We start from the raw sequence: 22,248 nt of genomic DNA, 5'->3' as shown, positions 1-22,248 counted from the left end.
CCTTTGTCCAGAGGAATCGTTGCTCGGTTGTAGATTGTCGCCTTCAACTTTGGAATTAGCAGTAAACATTAGCCATGTGGCAAAGACGTGTCCAACTCACTATAACGCAGCACTAAGAAATATCCGAAAATCGCAATATACTGATATAAACTGATATAACTCGGTTTAAAATAACAACATTATGATGTCTTTAACTTCTTGGAACTATAGGGGGTGCTGTTCCGCATTAGCATATTTGTGTCTCCAAATTAAACTGCCTCGTGCTAAATTCTTGATCGTACAATATGCATATTATTGTTATTATTGGATAGAAAACACCTTCTAGTTTCTATAGAAGTTGGAATTTTGTCTCTGAGTGGTACAGAACAATTTCTACAGCACTTTTCATGACAGGGTTCAGATTTCAGAAATTTTTACCTCTGATCTGGGGTCTGTTTTTAAGGCGACAGTGAATGCTATGAAGAAACCGACACTGCCTACGTCTTCCTCTGGGTGTCTGTACGTCATCACGTTTTCAATGGAATCGATGGGACATTCACAGCCATTATAAAAGACCAAAATGTATAGAGACCGCCCTTTCTCGTCGTGCGCCTGAAGCGTGAAGGACATCGGACCTGCCTCGTTCCAAATCGTTTTTTAACCAGCAATATTTCTCCGGTCATGTTTTTACTCGTTATAGGTGTTAAAAACATCATAATGTAGTTAATTTGAACCGTTTTATAGCAATTTATATCCGTTTAGTGCGATTTTGAGGAATTTATTTGTTGTGCACTCTGAAACTTTGGACACGTTTTGGGGTGTCGGTCGTTGGTGGTGGACATTTCGAAGGACAGAGGACATCTATCGACCAAAAGACGTTTATAACATAGAAAGGATACATTGCCCAAGAATCTGATGGAAGAACAGCTCAAAGTAAGCAATATTTAATATGATAAATCGTGTTTCTGTCGAAATATTTTAAACGCATATTTCGCCATTTTGTTTGGTATAGCTTCACTTGGCGAACCCTGTATTGAAAAGTAAGGATAATTTTAAAAATGTAAATCAGCGGTTGCATTAAGAACTAATTTGTCTTTCGATTCCTGTAAACCCTGTATTTTTTAGTCAAGTATATGATTAGCTTTCGAATAAACTAGATCACTCTGATAGATGACGTCAGACATATTGAGGCTTGATTTCCTAGTATTTTTATTGTGTAACCACGGTTTTGTATGGCTAAATATGCACCTTTTCGAACAAACTGTATATGTATATTGTAAAATGATGTTACAGGAGTGTCATCGGAAGAATTCTGAGAAGGTTAGTGAAAAAATTAATATATTTTGGCGATGTTGACTTTTATCGCTCACTTTGGCTAGAATCAATGCTGGGCTGCTATGTGCTATGTGCTATGCTAATATAACGATTTATTGTGTTTTCGCTGTAAGACACTTAGAAAATCTGAAATATTGTCTGTATTCACAGGATCTGTGTCTTTCGATTAGTGTATGCTGTGTATTTTTACGAAATGTTTGATGATTAGTAGTTAGGTAAACACGTTGCTCATTGTAATTATTCTAGTCCATTTGTGACGGTGGGTGCAATTGTAAACTATGTCAGCTACCTGAAATATGCACATTTTTCTAACAAAACCTATCCCATACCATAAATATGTTATCAGACTGTCATCTGATGAGTTTTTTTCTTGGTTAGGGGCTATAAATATCTTAGTTTAGCCGAATTGGTGATAGCTACTGGTGTTGGTGGACAAATAAAAGATGGTGGATTATGCTAATGTGTTTTTAGCTAATAGATTTACATCTTTACATATTGTGTCTTCCCTGTAAAACATTTTAAAAATCTGAAATGGTGGCTTTATTCACAAGATCTGTATCTTTCATCTGGTGTCTTGGACTTGTGATTTAATGATATTTAGATGCTACTATCTACTTGTGAAGCTATGCTAGCTATGCTAAACAGTGTGTGGGGGGTGGGGGGTGCTCCCGGATCCGGGTTTCTGAGGCAGTAGAGGTTAACACCTATATCGAATAAAATCAGAGCCGGATATATCTAAGGCCTATAACGGGAGCTTTCCAGAACACAATCCTGAGGTCTGTCTTGCGTCATGGCGAATGAAAAAAAGACTGGACCCCACGTTCCCAGACCATTTATATGGCCTCAGATCTGCCTAGCAACTCCATTCCAATTCTCACTAATTGCTGACATCTAGGGGAAGGCGTATGCAGTGCATCTCGACCAATAGAAGACATGCAAATTAATAAACTGACCTCAGAACAGCCTGCCTGCCTGATTTCAGATTTCTCACTTCCTCACAGGAAAATTGCTCCAACTTGAGTTCTGTTTTACTCACAGATATAATTCAAACGGTTTTAGAAACTAGAGAGTGTTTTCTATCCAATAGTAATAATAATATGCATATTGTACGAGCAAGAATTGAGTACGAGGCAGTTTAATTTGGGAACAAAATTTTTACAAAGTGAAAACAGCACCCCCTATTGAGAAAAGGTTAAAGAAAATAATAACCGAACACATTTGGTGTTCGCCAAAAGGCATGTGGGAGACTCCCCAAACATATGGAAGAAGGTACTCTGGTCAGATGAGACTAAAATTTATTTTTTTGGCCATCAAGGAAAACGCTATGTCTGGCACAAACCAAACACCTCACATCACCCCGAGAACATCATCCCCACAGTGAAGCATGGTGGTGGCAGCATCATGCTGTGGGGATGTTTTTCATAGGCAGGGGCTGGGAAACTGGTCAGAATTGAAGGAATGATGGATGGCGTTAAATGCAGGGAAATTCTGTTTCAGTCGTCCAGAGATTCGAGACTGGGACGGAGGTTCACCTTCCAGCAGGACAATGCCCCTAAGCATACTGCTAAAGCAACACTCAAGTGTTAAAGGGGAAAGATGTAAATGTCTTGTAATGGCCTAATCAAAGCCCAGACATCAATCCAATTGAGAATTTGTGGTATGACTTAAAATTGCTGTAAAAGGTGGCTCTACAAAGTATTGACTTTTTTTTGGGGGGGGGGGGGGTGAATAGTTATGCACGCTCAAGTTTTCTGTTTTTTTTTGCCTTATTTCTTGATTGTTTCACAATAAAAAATATTTTGCATCTTCAAAGTGGTAGGCATGTTGTGTAAATCAAATGATACAACCCCCCCAACATCCATTTTAATTTCAGGTTGTAAGGCAACAAAATAGGAAAAATGCCAAGGGGGTGAATACTTTCGCAAGCCACTGTAGCATAAAGCTCAATAAATATTATAACGACTTGGGGCTAGCCATTGTAAGTTCAGAGTCGCTCGCCTCAACAGTGTGTGTGTGCTGGAGGCAAACGAAAGCTCGGGAGTGTGGCGGGGGTACCTGTACCAGACAGGGGAGACAGGCCAGGGCAGACGTTGAACAGATCGCCAGGTGGAATCCAAGCAGCAGTGCAGCAGGCAACAGGAGTAGGTGTCACACCCACTTGGGAGAAGCTTTTTTCTGGAGGCAGATTCCTTGTAGAAAATGCCAGGGGATGGTCTCTGAACAGCAGGAGGGCTCTTCAAAGGCCAGGTTGGATGGTGTTTTCAGCTTTCGGTTTCTTTGCCAGAGTATTTGCTGTATAGCTTGGAAATAGGAATCTTTGGTAGTTCAAATCCTTCCAGGTAATTTTGTCCACAATCAGGTTGTAGGTTTGAAGTTTTCATTTGGAGTGAAGGTTATGTTGTGGAGGGTAATATGCTGTAAATGTCCTTGCCGAAAAATATACGTTTATCATCTAAATCTATCATTTTGTAAAAACATGCTGAAAAATGCGAGCTCACATGTAGCTGTCTCTCTCTCTCTCGCTCTCTCGCTCACATTAATACCCATGTTAATATCCACATTAATATCCATGTTCCCTGCAATTATTTAGTGTGGAGTTGAATTGTTGTTTATTCAAAACCCATGATATGCTGTGCAGTAAATGTGCTGTTATGACTCAATGAGCATGTCAGATTAGGCTGCATTTATCATTTATTGTTGTGTGCAGTAGAGGAGAGCGGGGTGGGGGGGTGTTAAGAGACTCGGACTGTGTCCCAAATTGCACCATATTCCCTATATAGTGCACTACTTTTGACGAGAGTAGTGCACTATATAGGGAATAGGGTACACTTTTCTGTCATAAAACCCCCCACATTGCATCTTTTCTTTAATCCTGTGTTTGGGAAGCCTGCAGGCTATCGAGGCTCTGAAAAGGAGGAAAGAAAGCACACATGACAGATCCCTAAGCCCATGACTCAGATACAAAATGGAAGCCTTTAACAATTCTAAACTATGTGACAGGTCTGCATAGATATCAGTTGCCGAGTTTTGCGCTGCGCCGCTAAGAGGATTTCAGAATAGGGAGAGTCCATTTGTACAGACACACTTTAATGTGCTTGTTCTAGAAATGTGCTGCGTTTGCATTGTGCTAGCTGTGCTTGTGTCACTATGGCATATGTACTATTATTGTGTCATGGTTACTATACATACTAGAGTATTCTTTTGAAGCAGGTCTGATGTTAAGCTTGTTAGTGGGGATTATGTTGCTCTAGGCAACTATTTTTCTTGTTCGCAGTATTTTGCATCACGCACAACAGAATCCTAAGAGAGGCCTAGGGGACTGCCTATTTAATCTGTAATGCATTTTCAATACCCAGCATAGAGGAAAGGGAGAACAGAATAACATTAGACACACTGATTGGAGCAGTGTGTCAGGCCACCATAAAAACCAAATGTATTTTTAAAATTGTATTTTGGGAAACCATTGATCAATACTACCAGACAGACTTTCTAAATATTTGATCAGACCCCACCCTCCTCCCCTTTAAATATGTTGTTAGGATCTCTCAACTATGGTTAGCACATTCCAAGGACTGAGCACTAGAGGTCCTATAAATGTTTCTAGTACTTTGCTGCTATCTCTAAATAGCCCCCAGGTGGTGAGGGTAGGTAACAACATCTCCACCCCGCTGATCCTCAACACTGGGGCCCCACAAGGGTGCGTTCTGAGCCCTCTCCTGTACTCCCTGTTCACCCACGACTGCGTGGCCATGCACGCCTCTAACGCAATCATCAAGTTTGCGGACGACACTACAGTGGTAGGCTTGATTACCAACAACGACGAGACGGCCTACAGGGAGGATGTGAGAGCCGTCGGAGTGTGGTGTCAGGAAAATAACCTCACACTCAACGTCAACAAAACAAAGGAGATGATTGTGGACTTCAGGAAACAGCAGAGGGAGCACCCCCCTATCCACATCGACGGGACGGTAGTGGAGAGGTTAGTAAGTTTTAAGTTCCTCGGTGTACACATCACGGACAAACTGAATTGGTCCACCCACACAGACAGCGTTGTGAAGAAGGCGCAGTAGCGCCTCTTCAACCTCAGGAGGCTGAAGAAATTTGGCTTGTCACCAAAAGCACTCACACACTTCTACAGATGCACAATCGAGAGCATCCTGTCGGGCTGTATCACCGCCTGGCATGGCAACTGCTCCGCCCACAACCGTAAGGCTCTCCAGAGGGTAGTGAGGTCTGCACAACGCATCACCGGGGGCAAACTACCTGCCCTCCGGGACACCTACACCACCCGATGTCACAGGAAGGACATAAAGATCATCAAGGACAACAACCACCCGAGCCACTGCCTCTTCACCCCGCTATCATGCAGAAGGCGAGGTCAATACAGGAGCATCAAAGCAGGGACCGAGAGACTGAAAAACAGCTTCTATCTCAAGGCCATCAGACTGTTAAACAGCCACCACTAACATTTAGTGGCTGCTGCCAACATACTGACTCAACTCCAGCCACTTTAATAATGGGAATTGATGGAAATGTTTGTAAAAATGTATCACTAGCCACTTTAAACAATGCCACTTAATATAATGTTTACATATCCTACATTACTCATCTCATATGTATATGTATATACTGTACTCTATATCATCTACTGCATCTTGCCATCTTTATGTAATACATGTATCACTAGCCACTTTAAACTATGCCACTTTATGTTTATATACCCTACATTACTTATCTCATATGTATATACTGTACTCTATACCATCTACTGCATCTTGCCTATGCCATTCTGTACCATCACTCATTCATATATCTTTATGTACATATTCTTTATCCCTTTACACTTGTGTGTATAAGGTCGTAGTTGTGGAATTGGTAGGTTAGATTATTCGTTGGTTATTACTGCATTGTCGGGAACTAGAAGCATAAGCATTTCGCTACACTCGCATTAACATCTGCTAACCATGTGTATGTGACAAATAACATTTGATTTGATTTGATCTAACCAGTAAGATCACTTATTGGATGTTTCTTTCCACTATGCAGGTCTGAAGGTGCGTGAGGTGCTGATCAACGTGTCCCGTCAGCAGGTGGAGGACTTCCACGGCCCAGAGGACTACTGGTGTCTGTGTGTGGCCTGGAGCCACCTGGGCACCTCCAAGAGCCGCAAGGCCACGGTACACATCGCATGTGAGTAGCCTACATAACAACGCACATTTTAGTTTTTGCGCTAGCACTAACATATTTGATTCAGCTAATCAACAAGCCTTTAGTTTAATCAGGTATGTCAGTGCTAGAGCACAGAACCAGGTTTTGGAAACACTGACCCATAGAATTAGAATTAATAGAACAGGTGTCTCCATTCAGGTCAATTTTGCCATCATGGGTGGACTGGTGGCCATTTTGAGTGTTGCCAGTAGAATTGCCATGGTTAGAGGTTCGATCCCCATCCTACTCATTATATTTATATGTTAATACCACAGTCTCACATTACGGTGAATGGACAAAACTGCACTGCAGGAGTAAATAGATTGAAGCAGAGTGCAACGTAGAGAAAAAATGATGTCCATGGCATATACTGTAAAGCTTCATGGGCATATTATATAGTATATGTACTCATCAGCCAGTGCAGTCTATCCTCCAAAGGACCTTGGGAACCTGCAGGCAGATGGATGGATGGAAGGAAGGAAGGAAGGAAGGAAGGAAGGAAGGAAGGAAGGAAGGGAGACGAGCTCCTGATCCATCCAACCCCCCCAGCCCGTTTCTCACTCGCAAGGTTGATACTGTGTCCAAACCAAGGGCAGGGCAAGGCAGGAAGAGTGGCAGTGGCAAGTGGTGTTAGTGATGGGGAGATTGAGGGCAGGCTGGACATGGCACGGACTGACAGCAGGGTGTTCTCTCCCCACACAGACCTGAGGAAGAACTTTGAGCAGGACCCCCAGGGGAAAGAAGTGCCAATCAAAGGGATGATCGTGCTGCATTGCCGCCCCCCAGAGGGAGTGCCCACGGCAGAGGTAAGACCCCAGCTTCCCAGTCCTTAACACTTAACACCCCTCCAACAAGATGAGAGCCTCTCTGTGCAGGGGAACAGCTTACCTTACACTCCAGGCTGTTGAAATACTCTAGATTTGAGAATTTCAACTCTTCGCAGCAAGGGGAAACTGTCTGCTTTGAAAATATATTTCTTCCCAACTGTGTAATGTGAGAGGTAGGCATATACTACACACTGTGATTTGTTGGATGCACCTATCTTTTGAAGATGTTAATTGCTGAAAAAGAACATTACTCCAATTGTAATAATTGTAATGGTTCTAGTTTCTTACAGTATATGCAATGGGTGCATGTCCCATGAGCAATATGCACATGTTTCTATAGATTGGTGTCTATTCATTGAGTAGCATTTAGATAACTGGTCAGTAGTTCAATCAGATTTCAACCAAAAAACAGATGAGATGTATTTTTTTATGACGTTGAAAAGAACCCCAGGCTGTAGTGGCGCCACAACACTACGATGCAGTACCTTAGACCGCTGCGCCACTCGGGAGCCCACACCTTAATGTGAGATGAAACACATTGAACTGACTCAGAAATGGGAACTCAGGCTATGACACAAATAAATACTGAAAAATTGCAGGGCTCCGTCCCCTTTTCCTTATATAGTGTACTACTTTTGACCAGTGCCCATGATGCACTATATAGGGAATAGGGTACCATTTGGGACGCACTCGCACAGGGTGAGTGTTTCAAATGTAATTGGACACAAATGGGGGGGGGGGAAACTTAAAAGCACACTGGCGTGCTGCTGTGCGAGTATTTGTACAACATGCTATTTTCATTAGTGCTTTTGATTAATTTAGCCAATTTAACTGAAACTGTGGAAAAGGAACTAAACTTAGCTTGTTAAACTCAGTGTTATTCCATTGTGGAAAACAAAATGGATATTACATTCCACATGTAATTGCCTTCCTTTCATGTTAGTTTCTCCCACAATACACACACTTTACTGTTCACATCAATCAAAGGGAGTAATTGTAAATGGGTGATGCTATTGATTTACTGTAATTCATTTCAGTGAATTGCTACTTTTGGGGCGTATAAAGAATTCAATGTTAGCCACCTTGATGGGGAGTATTTATGTACTCCGTTGAATTCATGTTTTGGGAAAGGTACTCTATACTTAACTATATTATATTATACTTAGCTATATAAGTTAGCATATAGCAGCACCCCCACACATTCAGCCTTATGTGCCCGCAATGCTTCTAATTCCCTAGCTCTGCTCCCTCTGTTATTTCCTCACAGTTCCTCCAAGCAGGGCCAGATCTAGCCTTTTGGGGGCCCTAAGAGAGATTTTGATCGTGGCCCCCTAGCAGTGAGGTCCCTAAGCGGCTGCTTATGTCGCTTATGCCTGGAGCCGGCCCTGCATCCAAGACAGCAAATGATGAGCTTCATTATTAAGCCAAGCAATTACATTCCCAAGCTTGGTCAGGCAGTGTAGTGAAGAGCTCTCCCTGCTCCCTCTATTTATTTCCTTAAGATAAGACAGATCTAGGTGGAATAGGAATGTGCTGCAGCCACTTTGCTCAGCGGAGGAGAGGTAGCATTTGGGACGCAACATGGAGGCGGGCCAGCTACACAACCCCACTTTGTGTTCCCTTATCTTTTTTGATTAACCTCCTGGCTGGTGACCACAGCAGCGGTGGCGATAGCTCCATCACAGCCCTCCCCTGTCTGTATGTATGTCAGGTTCACACAGACATGAACACACAGAGGCAAGTTCAAAGCCTTTGATTTGGCTCAATCTGTGTGTGCGTGCTTGTGCGTAAACGTCTGGGTGGATTACTAACACATTTGGTGGTGGCATCCAACACAGTCTTCAGTAAGCCCCCGTGTTATCTTCCTGTCCCTGGGGCTTGTCTTTCAGAGTTGTTTAATCCATGTAATTGTCTTGATCAGATATACAACAATTTAAAAAGTTACCCCACCCACACTGTCACAGGCTACGCCACTGGCATCTACGGACCTTCCATGGCTCCTCAGCACTGTTGGCTGAAGGGGAGCACTACGACCTCTGTGTCCCAAATGGCATCCTATTTCCTAGTGATGGGGAGGGGGGGGAATTGATACAGTTACATATTGGGATATTATTGTTGACGATATATTGTATCGTTTTGACAATATTATTTTTACGCTAGTTGGCTATACCTGCACCTTAACTCATTCATAGCTTGTTCTCCATGTTCTTTTAAAATACAGAGCCAATTTGTTTTAAGCACTTTTTCAATTTGATTTCTCAGCCATACAGTGAACATTGAATCGTAATAAAATCACAGTATGGAATCGCAATACAGATAGAATCACAATACATATCGTATCGGCACCTAAGTATCGTGATAATATAATTTTGTGAGGTCCCTGGCAATTCCCAGCCCTACTATTTCCTACTATTTGACTACTAATGTAGTGGATTTCTTTTGACTCGGGGCCCATAGGGCTCTGCACAAAAGCAGTTCACTATATAGGAAATACGGTGCCATTTGGACACACCCTGTGAAATCCTCCGAGAATCAGCCATGACACGATGACTCAGCATTTCTATGCTCTTACCTGTTAAAAAACTTTAGAGTGCCATTACCTGTTTAGGCACTTTAGAGTGTGTCACCTTGAAACTACAGTAACTGCACAGGAGAGTAGGAAAGGGACAAAGACCCAGTCGTACAGTAGTGTCACCCAGAAAAGAAAAGCTGCACACTCTCAGAGCCAGTGCAATACATTTATCAACACTTCCACAGCTATGCTGCTGAGTGTCACCCACCCATGTGTCTCTAAAGGCGTCTGCCTGCTAGGTTCGGATTGATCCTAACATCTACACTTTCTCAAAATAGTCTGAATTAATTTAAGATAGCTCAAGAAATATGTAATGAATTTATAATTTTTGGTGCACTATTTCTATATAGCTTCAATGCCATACAACTCTCCTTCCGTGGCCTCCAACTGCTCTTAAATACAAGTAAAACCAAATGCATGCTCTTCAACCGATCGCTGCCTGCTCCTGCCCGCCTGTCCAACATCACTACTTTGGACGGCTCTGACTTAGAATATGTGGACAACTACAAATACCTAGGTGTCTGGTTAGACTGTAAACTCTCCTTCCAGACTCACATCAAACATCTCCAATCCAAAGTCAAATCTAGAATTGGCTTCCTATTCCGCAACAAAGCATCCTTTACTCATGCTGCCAAACATACCCTTGTAAAACTGACCATCCTACCAATCCTCGACTTCGGTGATGTCATTTACAAAATAGCCTCCAAAACCCTACTCAATAAATTGGATGCAGTCTATCACAGTGCCATCCGTTTTGTCACCAAAGCCCCATATACTACCCACCACTGCGACCTGTACACTCTCGTTGGCTGGCCCTCGCTTCATACTCGTCGCCAAACCCACTGGTTCCAGGTCATCTACAAGACCCTGCTAGGTAAAGTCCCCCCTTATCTCAGCTCGCTGGTCACCATAGCAGCACCTACCTGTAGCACGCGCTCCAGCAGGTATATCTCTCTAGTCACCCCCAAAACCAATTCTTCCTTTGGACGCCTCTCCTTCCCGTTCTCTGCTGCCAATGACTGGAACGAACTACAAAAATCTCTGAAACTGGAAACACCTATCTCCCTCACTAGCTTTAAGCACCAGCTGTCAGAGCAGCTCATAGATTACTGCACCTGTACATAACCCATCTACAATTTAGCCCAAACAACTACCTCTTTACCTACTGTATTTATTTATTAATTTATTTTGCTCCTTTGCACCCCATTATTTCTGTCTCTACTTTGCACTTTCTTCCACTGCAAACCAACCATTCCAGTGTTTTTTTTAGTTTTTATTTGACTTGCTGTGTTGTACTCACTTCGCCTCCATGGCCTTTTATATTTTTATTTATTTATACATATATTTGTTTGCCTTCACCTCCCTTATCTCACCTCACTTGCTCACATTGTATATAGACTTATTTTTTTTTATTTTTTTCACTGTATTTTTGACTATATGTTTGTTTTACTCCATGTGTAACTATGTGTTGTTGTATGTGTCGAACTGCTTTGCTTTATCTTGGCCAGGTCGCAATTGTAAATGAGAACGTGTTCTCAATTTGCCTACCTGGTTAAATAAAGGTTAAATAAAATAAATAAATAAATAAATATTGAAAAAAATGTGCATGAAAATGAGTCATCTCTCGTTGAACGACAGCAAACTTAATCGAATAATCTTTACTGTTGACCAATCACCGACGAAGCAGCGTAGACTTCGGCTATCAAAATTTGGCTTGCACGAACAGCCGAAAAAACCCTTGCCAAAGACCAAAATTTAAAAAAAATTCTCAAATTGTTGTCATAATATACACAAACTGTTTCGGATTGGAAGCATGAGGAAGCTTTACTTGTCACCCACCCACCCAGGGCACTGATTGTATCTACACTATGTATACAAAAGTATGTGTACACCCCTTCAAATTAGTGGATTCGGCTATTTCAGCCACATCTGTTGCTGACAGGTGTTTAAAATCGAGCACACCACCATGCAATCTCCATAGACAAACATTGGCAGTAGAATGGCCTTACTGAAGACCTCAGTAACTTTCAAAGTGGCACCGTCATAGGATGCCTCCTTTCCAACGAGTCAGTTTTTCAAATTTCTGCCCTGCTAGAGCTGCCCTGGTCAACTGTAAGTGCTGTTATTGTGAAGTGGAAACGTCTACGTGCAACAATGGTTCAGCCGCGAAGTGGTAGGCGACACAAGTTCACAGAACGCAACCGCCTAGTGCTGAAGCGTGTAGCCAGTAAAAATCGTCTGTCCTCGGTTGCAACACTTTCCTGTTTCAGCATGACAATGCCCCCATGCGCAAGGCAAGGCCCATACAGAAATGGTTTGTCGAGATCGGTGTGGAAGAACTTGACTGACCTGCACAGAGCCCTGACCTCAACCCAATCGAACACCTTTGGAATGAATTGTTACTCCGACTGTGAGCCATGCCTAATTGCCCAACATCAGTGCCCGACCTCACGGATGCTCTTGTGGCTGAATGGAAGCAAGTCCCCGCAGCAATGTTCCAACATCTAGTGGAAAGCAGAAAAGGGGGGGACCAACTCCGTATTAAAGCCATGATTTTGGAATGAGATGTTCGACGAGCAGGTGTCCACATACTATTGGTCATGTAGTGTATCTTTATCTCAGTTTGACATGGTGACAGCTAATCCTTCTGGGGTCCAAACACACAACAAAAATACATTAGTCATAAGACTTTACTGTCACCCACCCAAGCCTCAGTCTCCTCTCCCCTCCGGGAGATTAGAGGTCCTCCCTTGCCCACAGTCCTCCCGGGCCCCAGACCCCCACAGACACACACAGCCTCAACCTGGAGAAGATGACCATCACTCCGTTGGCTCAATCTTCATCATAATGAAATCACAGGACCCCCTTGTGTCTGTGTGGGGGCCCTGGAAATCTGCTGTCCGTCAAGCCTGTAACACTGATAACCGCATCCTAATTGAAACAAATGTGCCAATTAGGTAATTCATCTCTCACATCCTCCGCCACACACTTACAGGGCTAATTTGTCCCGCCACAGTTTCTCTTCTTCCTTCTGCCGGGCGTATCTTTTCATCATTACCCTAAGGCTGTTAGCAGCGGCAGGCGACAGCCCGGGAATGTAGAGCAAGTGCTACAGATCAGCAGTGAGGGCCAGGCAGATTGTGCCACTCTTTAATTGCCTCTTTCAACTTGCAAATTTCCCCTGATCAAATTGAAATAAATACATGAAGTGGAAAATACTTTTCTGTCGCGTCATCCAGTCGGCTCTCATCCAGTGATACATTGTTTTAATCATGGAACATTAGAGTAAATTCCCAGTCTTTCCCCCCTTATCTTTTAGCTTTAGTACATTAACTGCTTGCCTCTGATGCCACCCTGCTAAAGGGTATCTTTTAATTGCACCTTGGAATCGGGAATCCAATGAATGTGTTTTCCTGGGCTTGTTTAAAGTGAAGGGAAAAAAGGCTATTCCCAGTTCTACTCTTTCTAGGTCATACAATATAGTCTTCAATGACATCAGAATGGTTGCAGTTTAGAGTAGCCCTGCTGCAGTGAATACAGTAGGCCTATCCATGAAAAATGATTGTGAGTATGGGTGTGTTTTGCGTGCGCCCAGCGCAGTGCAATAAGTGTGCGCGTTTGCTTTTGCAGTTCGAAAACACTGCATGCGTTTGCTTTTTAGGAGCACCCTATAAACCCATCAACCAACCCTATTCCTCCAGTGTGAATGCAATTTGCAAAAGCAGCGATGCAGCTCCATATACCAGGGTAGGAGCAGTAAAGCATTACTAAGTTTGTAATTCATAATTCGTTTTCCTCTCTGCGTCTGTGTTGCTGGTAATGGGTATGGCCCTCCTCTGACTGCCTAATGGCTGTGGTCACGTGGTTGGGTGATGTGGTTTGGTTGTATAGGTCGTGTGCTATAATACGTCTGTAATAACTCTCTCACTCTCTGGGCAGGTGGAGTGGTTGAAGAACGAAGAGCTAGTGAGCTCCCTGACGGATGACAACATTGACACCCGAGCTGACCACAATCTCATCATTAACGAGGCACGACTGTCCGACTCGGGAAACTACACGTGCCTGGCCAGCAACATTGTGGCCAAGAGACGCAGTGCCACAGCCACGGTGGTTGTTTTTGGTAAGGCTCCGGTCGCGGCTTCAGCCATTAGCTGACTGTGTTTGTCTAATGTAGACCTCGTTTCCCAGACACAGATAATGGAGAATCTTCATTGAAAATGTTTTGTGTGGCAGTAGGCTTAATCAGTGCTAGCGAACCAGCCCAAAGTGTTTAAGGTGCACCTCAAATCAAGTTGCTCTGTGTTTCATGCCCCCTACACAAATGAATGAGACCCATCTCAGTGTTTTTGTTAAGACAGATGTTAGATACATGTATTATTCAAGGAGTTAATTCACTGCCTTCGTATTTATGAAATGTTACGAAAGGGAATGTGCTACTGTTTCTTAATCTCATTTAAAGACATGTTGCTTATGATTTATGCATTCGCCAGAGGCCTTGGTGCAATGCTGCGGCTCACAAGCTTTGGTAGCATTTGGTAGAAAACTTTTTGCCTCCACGTCTCCACTCATACAAATCACAGAGCAAACAAATCAGACCACAAAGTGGTTGACTACTTAGTAAGAGAACCTCTCATTCATTCTGACTTCATCTGCCCGACTGTATAAATGTGCAGTGGCCTATTTGAACGGATTCCTCTTAACAATTTTGTTCTTAGTTTTTTTCTCTTTGATTCAAAGAGCTTTGACAATTGAACTGACAATTAACGGAAGAGTAGTTCACATTTTCCACATTTGATGTACTGTACTCAGTACTTTCAAGCTTCTAGTGATGTTGTAACATCATGGAGCATTGCTAGTCATTAATGCCTCTAAACTGTTGTCTATATAGTTAACTCTGTGGGAGATTCGATGAGTTTAAATTAAGTTTCCCTCTCTTCCTCTCGCTCTCTCTCACCCATCTTTCTTTCTTTCGCTATCTCGTTCTCTCTCTACCCATCTCTCTCTCCATCCATCTCTCACTCTCTCTCTGTCTCTCTCTCTCTCTCTCTCTCTCTCTGTCTGTCTGTCTCTCGCTCTATCTCCTCTATCTCTCTCTCTGTAGTGAACGGTGGTTGGTCGCTGTGGACAGAGTGGTCTCCTTGTAACGTGCCCTGTGGTCGGGGTGTCCAGAAACGCTCCCGTACCTGTACCAACCCTGCCCCACTCAACGGAGGAGCTTTCTGCCAGGGCATGTCTGTGCAGAAGATCACCTGTAATGCACTCTGTCCAAGTAAGCCCTTCTGCCTCATGAAGTACTGTAGAGCTGGTGAATAGACAGCCTCGTTCAACCATCATGATCATGCGAGATCCCATTCTGTTTCTCTTCAGTCGGTTTCACCAGGCAATAATATACTGTTATCTATTGGGCATTTCTCAAAGGGCAAAGCAATTTGACTTGCAAGGACATACATATAGTATGCTCAACTTGATGACTTTATGAATATAGTAGGCTTGTGTGCCATGCAGGCATCTAAGTGCAGAGTAAACATGTGAATACAACATCTGGTTATGCAAGACTATGACAACTTTATTATTATGTGTGTGAGTCCTATAGTCTTTGTAGTTCATATATGTTGTATGCCTGCCATGGTGGTCTAAATTTGTTTACTTATACTTTATATATATATACACAGTTGAAGTCGTAAGTTTACATACACTTAGGTTGGAGTCATTAAAACTCTTTTTTTTAACCACTCTACAAATTTCTTGTTAACAAACTATAGTTTTTGGCAAGTCAGTTAGGACATCTACTGTGTGCATGACACATGCATAATTTGTCCAACAATTGTTCACAGACAGATTATTTCAATTATAATTCACTGTATCACAATTCCAGTGGGTCAGACGTTTATATACACTAAGTTGACTGTGCCTTTAATTTAAACAGCTTGGACAATTCCAGAAAATTATGTCATAGCATAGCTTTATAAGCTTCTGATAGGCTAATTGACATAATTTGAGTCAATTGGAGATGTACCTGTGGATGTATTTCAACGCCTACCTTCAAATTCAGTGCCTCTTTGCTTGACATCATGTGAAGACCTCAGAAAAAAAATTGTAGACCTCCACAAGTCTGGTTCATCCTTGGGAGCAATTTCCAAATGCCTGAAGGTACCACGTTCATCTGTACAAACAACAGTACACAAGTATAAACATCATGGGACCACGCAGCCGTCATACCGCTCAAGAAGGAGACGCATTCTGTCTCTTAGAGATGAATGTACTTTGGTGCGAAAAGTGCAAATCAATCCCAGAACAACAGCAAAGAACCTTGTGAAGATGCTGGAGGAAACAGTTACAAAGTATCTATATCCACAGTAAAACGAGTCCTATATCGACATAACCTGAAAGACCGCTCAGCGAGGAAGAAGCCACTGCTCCAAAACCGCCATAAAAAAGCCAGTCTACGGTTTGCAACTGCACATGGGGACAAAGATCGTACTTTTTGGAGAAACGTCCTCAGTTCTGATGAAACAAAAATAGAACTGTTTGGCCATAATGGAAAAAGGAAAAAGGGGGCGGCTTGCAAGCCGAAGAACACCATCCCAACAGTGAAGCACGGGGGTGGCAGCATCATGTTGTGGGGGTGCTCTGCTGCAGGAGAGACTGGTGCACTTCACAAAATAGATGGCATCATGAGGACGGAAAATGATGTGGATATATTGAAGCAACATCTCAAGACATCAGTCAGGAAGTTAAAGCTTGGTCGCAAATGGGTCTCCAAATGGACAATGACCCCAAGCATACTTCCAAAGTTGTGGAAAAATGGCTGAAGGACAACAAAGTCAAGGTATTGGATTGGTCATCACAAAGCCCTGACCTCAATCCTATAGAAAATGTGTGGGCAGAACTGAAGCTGTGTGCGAGCAAGGAGGCCTACAAACCTGACTCAGTTACACCAGCTGTGTCAGGAGGAATGGGCCACAATTCACCCAACTTATTGTGGGAAACTTGTGGAAGGCTACCGAAAAGTTTTACCCAAGTTAAACAATTTAAAGGCAAGGCTACCAAATACTAATTGAGTGTTTGTAAACTTCTGACCCACTGTGAATGTGATGAAAGAAAGAAAAGCTGAAATAAATCATTCTCTCTACTATTATTCTGACATTTCACTCTTAAAATAAGGTGGTGACCCTAACAGACCTAAGACAGGGAATTTTTACTCAGATTAAATGTCAGGAATTGTGAAAAACTGAGTTTAAATGTATTTGGCTAAGGTGTATGTAAACTTCCGACATCAACTGTATATTATAATATTTTGTATTTTCTTTACCTTTATTTTATCAGGGAGTCATACTGAGACCAATGTATCTTTTACAGATGAGCCCTGAACTACAGAAATGACAGAAATACACATATCAAAATTTAAGTACGTAAAGCAAACACATTTATCCATAATAAGGTCCTCAATCAGCTTTCTGAATTGCCCTAGAGGCACCAAAACAGCACCTTTAAAAACAGGTTGAAGATTGTTCGAGAAATAAGGTGAAACTCAATAGAGGCCAACGCAATTTCCATCACTGAGACCGGGTGTGATAACTTACAGTATATGTCTAAAGGTTAGTAATGATGTTAGGCCAATGTCTTTTCTGTGTCTATTCCTGCACCAGACAATAGTTTGTAGTTGTTCTCAATTCTAATTAATTTAACTGTGAATTTTCACAGAAAATTCAGAACTGTTTCCTCACAAGTCAAGGGGGAGACTGGATCTGTTAGGGAAGAAGCTATATGGAGAGAGAGCACGATATGCATGCACACAGAGGGCTTGTAGAACAGAGAGCTTATAGAACTCATGGAATCCTACAAAAGAAATCGGATTCTTCAGAGCTTGTGTGGAGAGACGGCTTAAGGTCGCCGAAAAAGTGCTTCCAAGAAATCTGTTTTTGGCACCATATGGGTTCCTCCTAGATCAAATGATACAGGCGACAGAGGAACCTGAGTCTTAACGTGCACGGTTAAATCAGGGGATTTCATTTCACATTCTGCAGAAAGAGAGAGAGACAATTGATCCCCTTATGTGAGCAGGACCTGAGGGTTAATGTGGACTAAATGTTCTTTGAGATGGACCATCGCCTCACCTTCTGTCTGTCTGTCTGTCTGTGTGTTCCTTGTTCCATTTCCTCCCCCACAGTTGACGGTGGCTGGGAGAAGTGGAGTGAGTGGACGGTGTGCGGTGTGCAGTGTGAAAGACAGCGTAGAAGGGAGTGCAATAACCCACCACCCAGGCACAGGGGCATTATGTGTGAGGGGCCCAGCAATGCCACCGAGAACTGCACTGGAGGAATGTGTACCCAGAGTAAGTCCCTTATTCTTTTCTCTGAAGGATTTCTTTCTTTTCTACATTGCCATCTTAACCTCGACTATCATCTCCATAAGCCGTATCTCCATTACACCCATCATGACATGACTTCTCATTAACACATCTGAACAGCTGGCCACAGAGGGATTTGCTGGACAAATAAACACACTGGAATCAAGTCCACATTACTGGAGCACTCGATGCATGATAACACTATGGTAATCCCTCCTGTGGTGTTCAGGCGAAACATCCCCCGTGTCACAAGAGCATATACTGTAGCTATCACTGAAGACACGGAGAGTGTATTCCGTTTTGACCACAGTTTGAACGTTTTGACCATGGTTGTCAAAGCAATTTAGTTACTGATGCAGTGCATTACCCGCACCCGTAATGCTTAATTTTACATTTGCATAATTGAGTGATAAACTCATGAATGTTGCACAATGAGAGGTTTTGAAATAAATATTGAGTTACACATGGTCTGATCTACTGCAAACTAGAGTCACGCTTGCGTTGTCAAAATGGAGTCCGTGATGTAATATTAAGGGTCACAAACTGTGACAGTAATTACCTGACTAAAAGGAAATCTTACATGCATACAGTCCCTGAATGGGATAAAAGAAAGAGGCATCAGCATGTTTTAAAAAGTAGTACTGGTATTTTGGGCTAGTGCGGTAGAAGTATTGGTAAAAATACAATTTCCCGAAAATATTTGACATTTTTCTCTTTGTAAAGGAGAGAGATAATCATGGTATTTTTCAGACCCATTTGCCAATCTCTCCCTTGGCCACTTCTATCCATGTGGATATTGAGTCTGGTAATGAAGCCATACATCATTATCTGGGCAGTCTGTATCTGTATTGGCATATCTCAGTGGTAGGGCCTCTCCACATGATTTGAGTCAGAAAGAAGTGCACTAGTAGGATACCGCACTCACACAGGGCTGGCGTTTAATCACCTCGCTCTGCATGCGTCCCAAATGGCAACTTTTTCCCCCTTTAAAGGGCACTACTTTTGTAGGGAAGTAGTCCACTATAAAGGGAATAGGGTGCCATTTGGGACACAGCCAGGGCTGGCGTTTAATCACCTCTGTCTCTCTCTCTCTCTCTTTTCTGTCTCATTCTGTGTCTGTCTTTGCAGATGGAAAGCTGCTGCATGATGTTAAACCTCAAAGTGAGTCCTTCCTTTCTGCATTTCTTTTATTTTCAACCCCCAACTCTTGAAACAGGCTAGCTGTCTACCTAATTTGTGAGGCATACAATTGTAACTAGATGAAAGTTTAGGAAACCAGAATCAGAATATTACCAGTTTTTTCTTTTTATGAGAAGCTTTTTTTAGACACCTACCTATTAGTTAACTTTAATTTCCCTGCATTTTAAACAGCCATCACACCCATCCAAAACGCTTGTAGTCGGGTTCTGAACAGAATAATAGAGAATAATTAGAGTAATTGAATAGGATCTCTTTTACTATAACCAGGTTCTACCATTCTATCACTCAGCTGTTCACTCTTCACGAGCGTGACATCACAACGTGCTCTCCTTCTCGGATTGAGTCGAGAGATTGATCGGTTGTGACAACTGAACATATGCTATATTGTAAGGGATTAATGCAGTGTAATTATGCAAACGAGCTAATTTGACCAATTTGCAGTGTATCCTCACTTGTATTCCCCTGGTGGGTCTCAGCTCAGACGCTCTCTTCCCCTTGCATAGCGCCTGACACCTCCTGAAATGATTCAGGTGCTACCTTGACTGGAGCCTCAGCAGTGATTGTAATGAGACTTCATTAGACTGACAGACAGGCTCACTCACTGTGCCTGGTTTGCAATGCATTCTGGGTCAAACAATTCAGTGGAGAGTTCTAGAAGGGGGAGACAGACATCTGGTGAGTGATCATACTAACGGGGCTACTCTAAATTAATTTGCTTCGGATCATTTCCTGTCACTGTCAGACATTGACCATTGGGCCGTACTATGTAGTTTAATATGTACCATTAGGCTTATTGGATATAGACTAGTGGGTCTGAAGGCAGTTATACCCCTCTCACTCTCACTGTTAACAGCTTTATGAATGTCTTGTGTAACAGCAGTGTAGAGGCGAGATTCTCCATGCTCATCTAGTTCTCTGTGTGCTGCATAATGTAGCATAGGAAGATGAGCCTGTTGGATGAGCAGTTGAACTGTGTCTTGGGATGGACAGTCCTCAAAGTGCTCTACACTGTGCTTTCAAATGAATTCACTTCTCTCCAAAAGCTCCTAGTGATAATGTCAAAGACAATACTGCGTATTTTAAATACTATTTTAGATGCCTCAGAATGTCACCACAAAATATTCACTACCATCACCATTCTCACATTTTCCTCTTCAGTGTCTCTGTACTGTACCTTAGTTGAACTTCTTGCATGTTATTGTTTACACTTAGCAAGCATCCATTGAGACTGTTCTTTCTGTGTTGGTCTGTGTGTGTACCAGGTATGGACGGCTCCAACGACGTGGCTCTCTACTCTGGGCTGGGGTCGGGAGTCATAGTTGTGGCTGTCCTTGTGGTGGCCGTCATGCTGTACAGGAGGAGCCAGAGCAACTACGGCGTTGACGTCATCGACTCATCCGCGCTCACCGGGGGCTTCCAGTCTTTCACCTTCAAGACCACCAGACAAGGTGACCTAGCGCTGCCTTTCACTTCATGGAGACATGCCCAGTTGCGCACAAGGCCAAACGGTAGGCAGGATTTTTCAAGGACCCTTTCGACAGGCTGCTTCTGCTGGTGATTGATTGCATGTGTTTGCATTGCGGCGGCACGGTGGCGGCACTGTGCAAACCCTGCACATCTGCCTCAAATTTATATTCACATAAGCGCTGAAAGGATCTGTCCTTCTATTTTGACAGACCAGTTCTTCTGTTATTGCCGAGATAGGTAATCAATCTTTGACAGACGCATCCTGTGTCCACCTGGCCGCAGACCACACACACGCATGACTGTCAAGCAACCAATCCCCCTTCCCTGCCGTCAGATAGCCCCAGCCAAATCCACTGATGGATAAATGTGAAAAGCATGGAACACTGAACATCAATTGCATTTTTGTTGTGCACAGCAATAACTTCTGTTCATAACAGTGTCTGGGGCTGTGGCTTGTCCCGGGCATCCTTCCTATTACTGTCAATGACACTTCTGGGTTAGCACAAGCGATAGCCATTGCAGAAGCGGGTGATAAATCCTGGCTGGATGTGACACCACTGTGAAAAGCCCTGCCGGAGCCATGCTGAGCCCACTACATCCACTGCTCCCAAGGCCTGGGTTGACACTCATGCCTAGCCCCTCACCACGCGCAGGGCGGAGAGGGAAAGCTGGGGGACTGTGGAGCGCTACATCCGGCAGGCTATCAATCCTATTTAAATAGGCCAGCTTTTCAGGAGCCGCCTGCTGTGCCCTCCACCGGCCACCATCACTCCATCCCATTCCCCTCTCCATCAGCTTGCTAATGGAGCAGAAGAAATATAGCTCATATTATCCGCTTTCCCATTTCCAGTCTGGATCCTTCTTTTACTGAGGAAAGGAAAGAAACACAAATGAATAGCGAGTATATAATATTTTTTCTGACTGTTCCCCCCCAGTCGACCTTATTCAGGTTGATTTTTCATAATCACAATAATATACGGCAATACATAGAGAGAGAAAAACAAAGCTTTTCTCAAGTGTGTTCTTCATAAGAAATTAGTAGCTTTTCATGCCTTTTTAATTTATTTTAAAAGTCCCTTAAATGCTTTAGATACACCCCCTCATGTGGCAGGAGCTAAGGCGGTGTGGTGAATGAATCTTTAGGCCTGACCCTGTCTCTATGCATTACTGCTGGCCGTGAGCGATTTTCTATTTTTTTTCTCTTTCTTTTTATAATCAGAGGTCCAATTCCAAACCTATCCCTCAAGGTATTCAACGTGAGGTCCATTTCATTAACTTCTGTCTTCCCACCTCCTCCTCAATTCCGTTTT

The 22,248-nt window shown here is 43.0% G+C and overlaps 1 protein-coding gene across 5 annotated transcripts in view; it reads left to right on the top strand.

The window, feature by feature from the left end:
• Window positions 1-22,248, top strand: part of LOC129853767 (netrin receptor UNC5D-like) — a 235,243-nt gene that overhangs the window by 186,078 nt on the left and 26,917 nt on the right. For 2 of the 5 annotated variants that reach the window (XM_055920148.1, XM_055920150.1), the window contains exons 3-9: window positions 6,361-6,504; window positions 7,225-7,328; window positions 13,861-14,041; window positions 15,023-15,190; window positions 18,092-18,256; window positions 19,400-19,432; window positions 20,734-20,919. In XM_055920148.1, the coding sequence (XP_055776123.1) occupies window positions 6,361-6,504; window positions 7,225-7,328; window positions 13,861-14,041; window positions 15,023-15,190; window positions 18,092-18,256; window positions 19,400-19,432; window positions 20,734-20,919 (981 nt within the window). Of the gene's footprint in view, window positions 1-6,360; window positions 6,505-7,224; window positions 7,329-13,860; window positions 14,042-15,022; window positions 15,191-18,091; window positions 18,257-19,399; window positions 19,433-20,733; window positions 20,980-22,248 lie in introns of all 5 variants that reach the window. The other 3 variants (XM_055920146.1, XM_055920147.1, XM_055920149.1) reach the window with 3 other exon arrangements.

This window comes from Salvelinus fontinalis, chromosome 4, assembly GCF_029448725.1.
Source record: "Salvelinus fontinalis isolate EN_2023a chromosome 4, ASM2944872v1, whole genome shotgun sequence".
NCBI lineage: Eukaryota > Metazoa > Chordata > Actinopteri > Salmoniformes > Salmonidae > Salvelinus > Salvelinus fontinalis.
Note: the sequence above shows the minus strand (reverse complement) of the source record. Positions and strands in the feature narration are given on the sequence as shown.